Source organism: Camelina sativa, chromosome 15, assembly GCF_000633955.1.
Source record: "Camelina sativa cultivar DH55 chromosome 15, Cs, whole genome shotgun sequence".
Classification (NCBI taxonomy): domain Eukaryota; kingdom Viridiplantae; phylum Streptophyta; class Magnoliopsida; order Brassicales; family Brassicaceae; genus Camelina; species Camelina sativa.
In genome coordinates, this window is record NC_025699.1 from 669,693 (window position 1) to 679,766 (window position 10,074).

General features: G+C 38.5%; 4 protein-coding genes across 8 annotated transcripts in view; 1 reads left to right on the forward strand and 3 right to left on the reverse strand.

The window, feature by feature from the left end:
• Positions 1-1,786, forward strand: part of LOC104744394 (ATPase family AAA domain-containing protein 3-like) — a 6,586-nt gene extending 4,800 nt beyond the window's left edge. For 3 of the 5 annotated variants that reach the window (XM_010465449.2, XM_010465450.2, XM_010465448.2), the window contains 3 exons: positions 474-554; positions 803-951; positions 1,036-1,786. In XM_010465449.2, the coding sequence (XP_010463751.1) occupies positions 474-554; positions 803-951; positions 1,036-1,543 (738 nt within the window). In that variant the 3' untranslated portion in view covers positions 1,544-1,786. Of the gene's footprint in view, positions 1-464; positions 555-802; positions 952-1,035 lie in introns of all 5 variants that reach the window. The other 2 variants (XM_019237222.1, XM_019237221.1) reach the window with 2 other exon arrangements.
• Positions 2,390-3,765, reverse strand: LOC104744395 (NADH dehydrogenase [ubiquinone] iron-sulfur protein 6, mitochondrial). The gene is made up of 3 exons (XM_010465451.2): positions 3,573-3,765; positions 2,824-2,908; positions 2,390-2,728 (listed from the first exon to the last, which is right to left on the reverse strand). Exons 1-3 carry the CDS (start codon positions 3,708-3,710, stop codon positions 2,619-2,621), a joined length of 333 nt encoding a protein of 110 aa, XP_010463753.1. The 5' UTR covers positions 3,711-3,765; the 3' UTR covers positions 2,390-2,618.
• Positions 4,040-6,172, reverse strand: LOC104744396 (NADP-dependent alkenal double bond reductase P1-like). Its single transcript, XM_010465452.2, has 5 exons — positions 5,817-6,172; positions 5,348-5,525; positions 4,868-5,034; positions 4,633-4,715; positions 4,040-4,544 (listed from the first exon to the last, which is right to left on the reverse strand). Exons 1-5 carry the CDS (start codon positions 6,048-6,050, stop codon positions 4,166-4,168), a joined length of 1,041 nt encoding a protein of 346 aa, XP_010463754.1. The 5' UTR covers positions 6,051-6,172; the 3' UTR covers positions 4,040-4,165.
• Positions 6,230-10,074, reverse strand: part of LOC104744397 (D-xylose-proton symporter-like 1) — a 5,000-nt gene continuing 1,155 nt past the window's right edge. Inside the window, exons 3-14 of the mRNA XM_010465453.2 lie at positions 9,671-9,749; positions 9,372-9,431; positions 9,160-9,226; positions 8,949-9,073; positions 8,385-8,486; positions 7,891-8,259; positions 7,765-7,812; positions 7,605-7,667; positions 7,309-7,389; positions 7,066-7,164; positions 6,806-6,943; positions 6,230-6,612 (exon numbers count right to left, since the gene is read on the reverse strand). Of these exons, the coding sequence (XP_010463755.1) occupies positions 6,481-6,612; positions 6,806-6,943; positions 7,066-7,164; positions 7,309-7,389; positions 7,605-7,667; positions 7,765-7,812; positions 7,891-8,259; positions 8,385-8,486; positions 8,949-9,073; positions 9,160-9,226; positions 9,372-9,431; positions 9,671-9,749 (1,363 nt within the window). The 3' untranslated portion in view covers positions 6,230-6,480. The remainder of the gene's footprint in view (positions 6,613-6,805; positions 6,944-7,065; positions 7,165-7,308; positions 7,390-7,604; positions 7,668-7,764; positions 7,813-7,890; positions 8,260-8,384; positions 8,487-8,948; positions 9,074-9,159; positions 9,227-9,371; positions 9,432-9,670; positions 9,750-10,074) is intronic.

Here is a 10,074-nt window from a genome sequence, read left to right on the forward strand (position 1 = left end):
AAATCTGTATGATTTCTTTCCCTAGATATTTAAGTTATTACAGAATCCGTTATAGAAGACACCCAAATGGGCAATGGAATCTCTAGAAGATAGAGTTAGGTCGGTAGTGCAGAAGATGGTAGTTGCTGATTTCCATGATTACATAAATTACTTCTGAAAGTTGATTTGGGCTCTTAGTTTAGCTGCTTCATGGGATTCTCAAAGTTTTGTTCCTTCATCTATTCTTATAATCCTAATGTTCATAATTTGTATAGGGTTTGGATTATGCATTGATGACGGGTGGAGATGTTGCTCCCCTTGGATCTCAGGCTGTTACAAAGATTCACCAACTGTTTGATTGGGGCAAAAAGTCTAAGAGAGGTTTATTGCTCTTCATTGATGAAGCCGATGCATTTTTGTGCGAGTAAGTGCTATAAGTGTAATTAGAAGCTGATCATTTCAGCACTTTTTTATTAACGNCAAAAATCCACCAGGCTCCTTTCCGAAATGTGCTTTTCTATGGTCCTCCAGGAACAGGAAAAACAATGGCTGCCAGAGAGCTTGCTCGTAAATCTGTATGATTTCTTTCCCTAGATATTTAAGTTATTACAGAATCCGTTATAGAAGACACCCAAATGGGCAATGGAATCTCTAGAAGATAGAGTTAGGTCGGTAGTGCAGAAGATGGTAGTTGCTGATTTCCATGATTACATAAATTACTTCTGAAAGTTGATTTGGGCTCTTAGTTTAGCTGCTTCATGGGATTCTCAAAGTTTTGTTCCTTCATCTATTCTTATAATCCTAATGTTCATAATTTGTATAGGGTTTGGATTATGCATTGATGACGGGTGGAGATGTTGCTCCCCTTGGATCTCAGGCTGTTACAAAGATTCACCAACTGTTTGATTGGGGCAAAAAGTCTAAGAGAGGTTTATTGCTCTTCATTGATGAAGCCGATGCATTTTTGTGCGAGTAAGTGCTATAAGTGTAATTAGAAGCTGATCATTTCAGCACTTTTTTATTAACGGTTTTGTTATGTTCATGGGAATTTGACAGGAGGAACAAAACATACATGAGTGAAGCCCAAAGAAGTGCTCTAAATGCTCTGCTCTTCCGCACGGGTGATCAGTCCAAAGACATAGTCTTAGCACTAGCCACAAACAGACCTGGTGACCTAGACTCAGCTGTGGCTGACCGTGTGGACGAGGTTCTCGAATTCCCCTTACCTGGAGAAGAAGAGCGGTTCAAGCTTTTAAGCCTCTATCTAGAAAAGTACATAGCTGAGGCTGGTCCAAAAAAGCGGAGTTTGTTCCAGCGCCTCTTCAAGAAAGAACAGGAGAAGATCGAGATAAAGGGTGTCACTGAGGGGCTCTTAAAAGAAGCGGCTGCAGTAACCGAAGGGTTTTCAGGTAGAGAGATTGCGAAACTGATGGCAAGTGTTCAAGCAAATGTTTATGGAAGTGAGGAATGTGTGTTGGACTCTAAGCTTTTCAGAGAGGTTGTTGATGAGAAAGTTGCAGAGCATCAACAGAGAAGAATATTGGCTGGAACAGATTCTAAATGATCAGATAGATATATACCAAAAGTTCAGTCAAGTGGTGTCATCTTCACGCTTTTGCCAAGAGGCACAGACTCTCTGATGTTGGTTCGGAGGTTTAGGCAGAGACTTATTCCTATTGTTTCTCCTTGTTTGGTTTAATGAGAGGTTTTGTACTTGTCTTATTGCTTTGTCTGACCAAGCTCATATTAAACTAGTTTTAAAAATAAAATTGAGAAATATCTATATATTTGCGATGATTGATCATCATCTAGTTCATACAAATCTGGAACTCAGCGGTTTTTTTTCGAGATGAAATGCGTCGTAATAGTAATCCAAATCAAATTGTAGTTACCTGAAAGTTTCAGCAACGCACTCAGCCTCTTATGTGTTTAACCGATGAGTTAAAAAAAGTTCAATTGAATTTTTCTCCACGCGCCTTTCTTGTAAAATTTTGTAAAAACGACTAAATCCCTGGACTATAGACCACCCGTTTTGACTTCGTGTCGTTGACGCGCTACATGTGCGCGTAGAATTTTATTTATTTCTGTTCGCGTCTTTAGTTAAGGGACACGGGCCTCACGTGCAATCTGGTTTCAAAAGCCTATATTAGTGGGCCTTAGGAAGCCCGGTACGTCTAGTAAAATCTTGTTGGGCTCATTGTTTCTCTATTTGTCCTTGCGCATATTTTAGCGCAAATTTAATAGTTTAAGACATTAAATTATGCGAATTGCTCACCCGTAATAAGTAGCGAGAAAAAATCATATAAACGAATAAATCTTGGTAGCATAAAAGCCATTACTAGAGTTGGAACTTCGAAAAAGAGAGCCAACTCGACACTAGTGCAAACCCCAAGCTCCTTTATGAACTCAGTGGCATGGAAAATGATATAGTGATATCAGATCTTGATTGAATGTTTACAAAATGACTGAGTGCTGAAGTGAGGATGAAACAAGATTCAAACTACCCCGACTTCAATCGAATCCTTTATTATATTGTTATAGCTGAAGATGTGGGCACACCAGGAAAAACAATACACAAACTTAGAAAATGCAATAAAAAGAGGGAGTGAGACTAGCGATTTCTCTTTCAGAATTTGCCTTCAGTGATGATGATCTTGAACGTAACGAAGGCCACAGTACTTGCAAATCGCAGGCTCATCTAGGTCGAGGCATATGAACTCAATTGGATGACCCAGGGCCGGATTGGTGTCTGCAAGTTTTATACTTGTATACATCAATATCTGTTTTGCTCATGAAAGAAATTTACTCAATATATTCGGCCACTGATGAGAAAAGGAGACAAACCTCCTTCACAAGCAGCAATCCTTCCATCAACTTTGATAGGTGGAACCTCACTGATCAGTTCCATTGGTGACTTCTTGCTTCTATCCTGTAGAGATTGGTTCCTCAACAGTGTTAATACCAGAAAAAGTGGCAAAGAAAACAAAATGTGATACACAAACTTCATAGTTAACCAGAACGGACTGGTATAGATCCTATGCAATTTCTATCATATATACGGATTGAAAATCCAACCAAACTTATAACTCCACTAGACTCCCGAAATTCATCAACGAAAGGAACTAACTCCAAGACCAAAGCTATGAAGGTAATGGTGCTATGACGATTCAGCTATTGAAAGATAGCGCAGATAACCACAATTTCTCCATGTAATAGTAAAGAAATAAAACAGTAATACTTGTGAAAGATTAACCTAATGTCCTTAAACTCCAAACAACTTGTAAGCAGTTTCAAACAGATATCATTGCCTCTATGAACACTGATCCAACATCGAAAACAATTTCTTCAGTTCTTCAAACGACTACAGATCAGAAACTCACTAGCAACAAATTTCAGAAATCAGCATTTCCCTGTGGTTTCTAAAATCCAGTTCAACGATCTAACCCTAGCGGAGATCACCGAGACTTAATCCCCGAATAATTCACGCAAAATTAGACTAATTCAAGATCCCAATCTACGATAGATTTATTCGGGATGCGAAAGAGCTAGAAAAATAAGGACGGTAAAGACTAATTCATGATCGCGAGAAGTACCTGCATCCATTTGGCGGTGTGATTTCCGACTAGATCGTCTGTTGGAATGCCGAGTTGAGTGGTAGCCACACTAAAATTCCTCCTCGAAGATGGCAGAATCTGCGATCGGATTAGGGCTTTCAGGAGATTCGACGCCATTTCTCCAACACACGAGATTTTCAGAGGTAAAAAAGTCTATCGAAAGAGAGAAAGGGAAAGAGAAGCTATGCCAAGAACAACGCATTTAGTTGGGCTTTTACTCATTAACACAGGCCCACTTATCTGAAGCATACAACGGCCCTTGACTTTTTCGTATTTTAAATTCTTGCAAAATACAAATTACAGTACAAAGAACATTTTGTTTCCTATATATATTTGGTTCTGATGGAAAACAAAATACATAGAACTAGAAAATCAGTAGAAATGTAAATGAATGATGAAATATTTTTAGTTGTCAATAAAACATCAGAAGTACAAAAATTGTGAATCTACTAGTATTATGTTATTGTGGGTACAAAATTGTAGAATAGAAAAATAGCGAAATTGTACAAAAAATTCCAAAAAAGCAATCGCCTACGAGAAGGCTTTATTTTTCAAACCGCTTGAATCCTGATTCATTCACGAGCAACCACAATGAGTTGTTTGCCGACGTTCTTACCATGGAACAGTCCAAGCAAAGCTGAAGGTCCGTTCTCGAGTCCTTCAACTACATCCTCAACATAAGTTATCTTCCCTTCTCTTATATAGGGAAGCACAAAATCCAGGAACTTCAAGTATTTGTCGAAGTAGTCAGCGACCACAAACCCTTGAATCCGAATCCGCTTGTAGATTACAGTTGCTAGGTTGTGTACACCTTCTTGGTCCTCCAGGTTGTACTGCGAGATCATACCACATACTGCGATACGGCCGTGTAACTTCATGTTTAGGAGCACTGCGTCTAGCATTTTGCCTCCTACATTCTCAAAGTATACGTCGATTCCTTCAGGGAAACACCTGCATGGTCACAAATATATATCATTTCTTTTGAGTCAGATCTCTATATCACAAGCATTAATAGATAAAACAAGAATGATCTACTGACCTCTTCAGGGCAGCATTAAGGTCTTGCTCTTCTTTATAGTTGAAAGCTTCATCAAAACCGAACTTGTTCTTGAGAAGATCAACCTATAACAAAACTCAACAGTCAACAGAGAAAGAAAAAAGGGGACTCTCTTGATAGAAAGACAAGACATAATTAACCAATCAAATCTCTATTAATATTGTTTGATAAGGAAATGAATCAATAGCTAGACTCCAAAAACAAAAAGTCTGATTACCTTTTCCTTGCTGCCTGCACTTCCAACGACATAGCAACCCATAATCTTTGCAAATTGTCCCACGAGCTGACCAACTGCACCAGATGCAGCTGACACGAACACGGTTTCTCCTTTCTTAGGAGCACAGATTTCATAAAACCCAGCATAGGCAGTCATACCGGGCATACCTGACAGAAACAGAGGAATGCTTCTAAGACAAACTAGTAAACTACTGAAACTTGTAGAGTTTTGAACAATGTTATTAAGCAACTATTGAAAGCTTAATAACAACTATTCTACAGAGCAGCATTAAGCAACTATTCTACATGCATTTGGAGCTTTTGTCAATAAAGCATGCATCAGCATTACAATCCAAGACCATACCAATATGACCAATCTATCATGCCAGCTTTCTCACTATATATGCAAGTTGACAATTTCCCTATAATTACCAAGTGATCAATAACAAACATGACCAAAAGAGAAGCAGAGATAACAAACCGAGAAGTCCAGTGTAGTAGGATAACGGAACATCGGTGTGTTGGATCTTGAAATGTGAAAAATTTGGAGTTATAACACTGTACTCCCCCCATCCAACTAATCCCCAAAGTAAATCTCCTTTTTTGTAATCCGGGTGCCCAGAGTCTATCACTTTAGACACTGAAAACCCATTGATTGGCTGCAAAGAAAATAGTAAGAACATTTTACACGACTAAAGTTATAATTTCTCGTCAGGGTCCTTCAAGACTCTGTCTCTCAAGGAGATTAGCAAGACCATAAGAGACGTCGTATTGGTCGTAGAATAAAATAATGTTTCTAAATTTAAAAACACTGTTTCCAAATCCATATCCGGTGAAATTGTTTCCGGAAACGTAACAAAATCTATCGAGTTTCACCATATAGATTCTCATCTTTTTTTTGTCTTCCAGAGAACAATGCGTAAACTATAATAAATGTTGTTATGGTGTACCTCACCGGGAGTGTAACCTTGAGCTAGCGCAGCAGTGCCGGGATCAGGCTTTCCCATGCGAATGCGCATGTAAGGATCGCAAGAAAGGTAGAGAATCTTCACCAATACCGTCTTGGATCCCGCAGGTATCTTTAGATCGATGGTGGAGTCGGTGAAGATAAGGTCAGATTCCTTGGGGAAACCGGTGACGTAATCTCGCAATATGACCTGCTTGTTGGTCGCTGTGGTTGCCATTATCTCTGATTTAGTTTCTCTATACCGCAAAAGATGATTTTTGTGTTCTTCCTGACGAGTTATGTACCTGTAGGCTTCGCGAATCGTGCGGTATAATAGCCAGAAGGTCCACACAACATGCTAAAAGAATACGTGGTATCTTATGATTAAACGCCGCTTATGTGGAACACACAAACAAAAATGCAATAAAACAAAATTTTGAATGCGTGACGTGAGTATATGTTCTTACATTTTTAAAATACAAAACTAAGCAAACTTTTTGCCCAGCGCATTGATTAAAGTTTTACAGCAAGGTGCACCAATTCTTTTTATCCATACAGTGAAAATTCCGCGGTAAACGACGCTACCTTCCGACCTGCGGTTGCTGCATTTGTCATAGCTTCAAGCAATGAACCAGCAGAGAAAATTGAGCCATAACATGAGAACCCTTTTAGAGACATTTGGCTTCAATTTCTTCAAGAGTGAGACCCTTTGTCTCAGGCACAATGAAGTAGATGAAGAAGAGAGACAGTACACATATCACTCCAAATCCACAGAACAATACTCCAGCTCCTAACAGATCCTGCAAAACAATACTAAGTGAGCTAAACCCTCAAAAGTTCGATAATCTCTAAGGGGAAAAAACAGAAGAAGATATGGAACTAACAAGATATATGAGAGAGCTAACTTGGGAATCTCTCGTTACACATTCTTTTCTTAAAGTTATAGCTTAGTTTTATTGAAGACATATACTTATAGAGAAGGAGTTTCTCTACCTTTAGAGGTGAAAACGCGAATGTCACAAGTGCATTTGCGCCAAAATTAATAAGCACTGCTAGACTGATTCCTCGACCTCTTAGTTTTAAGGGAAATATCTCTGAAATCATCAGCCAACCAATAGGGCCAAAAGATAGCTGCAAGATTAGTGGAAAGTCTCTTACGGTCGTATCCAATTTTTTTGTATCAAAATACAATCTTGCATATGACATTGCCAGCAATGGAACTTTGATCAGACAGATCTGTAAGAAAATTTAACCTGGTAACAGCCCACATACAGTAGCAACGCAGCTACAGCAACAGCTGGTACATTATTATAAAAGATGTAATAGGACCCCAGGAGGAACAATGAGATTACCTGTTACACAAATGAAAATACACGAGGGTAAATTTCTGGATCGATGTGATTCTGTCTCTTGTAATCGAAAAGACAGTGAACATGTGGAAATTAGTGGAACAAACAATTAAAAAGGAAAATCATAAGAATTCAGAGGCCATATACCATGCCACTAACACCACCAAGAAGTAAAGGTCTCCTTCCAAGTCTATCAATAACTATAACAGAAACTCCTGTCATAACCAACTGCAACAGTAAAAAATCACATCAAGTCTTCGAAAGGAAAAAATCAAAATCGCTTTGCAGCATAAAAAGTTAGCTCACAAGAATAATACGGATTAAGCATATATACTTACTACTTCTAACATTGGTACCAGTTGTACTACAAAGCATATCAATCCTTTAATATATTTTTGCTAAAAGGTTCTCACATGTGAAACCAGATGAACAAATTTTAATACCTTCAATAGACCAAGCAGAATTGAGATCCGAGTTGCATCAGCTGCAGCAGAAAAGCCGGCAGTCTAACAGGTAATGTTAGTGGTAAACGAAGTTAAGATTCTCTCATGAGTTTCCTCCTATTGAACAGAATCCAAATAAAGTAGAGATAAAAAGAAAAACCTGCAGTATTGATGGTGCATAATAAAGTACACTTGGTTGTCCAGTTATCTGCCATTTGCAAAGCAAACCTCTATTCAGTTATTGGTCATTTTCTTAAGGAACAATTGATGAATTGACTGCACCAACCTGTTGGAACAAGACTAATCCTCCTGCTATAGTGAGAGCTTTCAAGCATTTTCCTCGAAATAATTCACCAAATGTAGCTTCTTTGTCCTCGCCCACAAAGGCAAGGTCAGCCAATATCTCGTTTACTTGTTCAGCTGCTGAGTCAGCTATGGCAGGCCCTCTAAGGCGGCGAAGAGACCTAATTGCAGCCTGTTGAAGATTCTCCACATTACTTTTTCCCTGGAGTGCGCGCAATAAAAGCCACCTAGGAGATGCTGGTAGCCAAAACATTCCAATTCCCATAATAACCGGCACAGGGAGAATTGTTGCGTACATGTAACGCCAACCAGAAATAACCGTAACCCAAAGGCTACCGATTCCGTAACCTCCCTTCACAAAATTTTATGTGTCAGTTTAACTTGGTGGACAAAAAGGTTTCAAAAAGGATCGATGCAATACTGTAACTTTGAACTGAGCAATAAAATTCCAAAATCCTCAGAGCTTCGAAAACTTACAACCATCCCAAGGACAGTGGAGAATTCCTTTAGTGATATCATCCGTCCACGTATCTGACTTGGAGCAGTCTCTGCTATGTACATTGGAGCCGCGTGCATTGTCTAAAAGCAACGGAACATTTCAACTTTCAAGTTAAAAAGAATGCTAAAAACGTACTCCATAACATAACAGTATGGATTCATACACAGTAGAACAACCATCTTAATTTGAATGTTAAACTAGATTCATAAACAATGGCTCATGAAACTGAATGAGACAGTACAAGAAGAATAGGAAGAGTTCTATCTCATCGCTATAGGTGCATACTCTTTCCCAAATTCCACCAATCAATGAATTGTAGAAGTGACACACTGCCAGGTCGGTCTATGTGTGGTTGTATGTGGATGCATCAGATAAGACATGCTCAATAATAAAGGCAAGCATAATTCTACCAAATAAATACAGCTATTTTGTAGACGTTGACTTTGATTGATTAATTGGTCAAATGCATGATGCACATTGGAAGATCCCATGGGCGTACAAGTTTCAGCAGGTAATAACTAAAGATGTGTGATCTATCTCACCAGTCCAATCCCGATGCCATACGTAACTCGTCCAATTATCAGTACGGAAAAGACAGGTGCCACTGCAGTTACAATGGCTCCAACAAGATACAAGAATGCAGCCAAAATCAGCTCCTTTCTTCTTCCTTGAAAATTCAATACAACAATTCAATTTCTTTTTAGATGGAGAGACTGCTACATGTTCAGATGAAGGAAGCCGAGAAAAACCAACCTATAATGTCGGCAACACTAAATGCAACAGCGGAACCAATTAAGGCACCATACAGTGAGCCACTAGTCTGCACAAAATTTTAAAGACACTGTAAAAAGTTTGTTTTTCTTCCACAACAAATATCACACTCTAGTAGGAAGGGAACAAGAACAAAAATAACAATGCAGTAACCAACATGTAGAAGATCCAAGAAAGGTGAATTATAGACTCACAATTATACCAACATCCACCGAAGACAAGTCGTACCATGAAATTCCACTTAGCGTTGGCGACTATACAGGAGGCAAAAGCAGAGTAAGTTAACAGAATTTTGAAAGGCTTAGTCCAACGACAGGAGGTAAAAACCAAATGCAGGTGTGAACTACGAAATAGCATTATTTAACTGGGAAACTAGTACACAGCTTTACGATATGTAAGCGCTTTGAAACAAGAGCTAAAAGACTAGAGAAAGCTAGAAAAGTCAAACTTGAGTACCTAATGCACAGGATTTAGATAAGGTAAAACCAATTACCTTAATAGAAATGGTTGCACAAGATGTAGCACCAATTTCATAACCAAACAGCAAAGCTCCAAGAGCTGGAAAGAGAAACCTGCAATAAATGACTTGTTACTTTCTTAGCAATGCTTTTTAGACAAAATCTGTGTGTGATGTGCATATCCCCAAAAGAATCCCACTTGCTTTCATCAAAAAGATTTGCAAACAAACTATGAATAGCCAACAAACAAAACAATCTGGGACCACAACTTTATTCAATTGGTTTTTTTGATGACTAACAAACAAACAAAGTTAAAAAAAAAAAAAAAAAAAAAAAAAAAAACAAGCACTCCACAATAGTTGTGGTGCGGTGAATACTTCCATCTTAAGAATTACCAATTAAAAAACCAAAAAAACCAAAAAAAAAAAGAAGAAGAAAT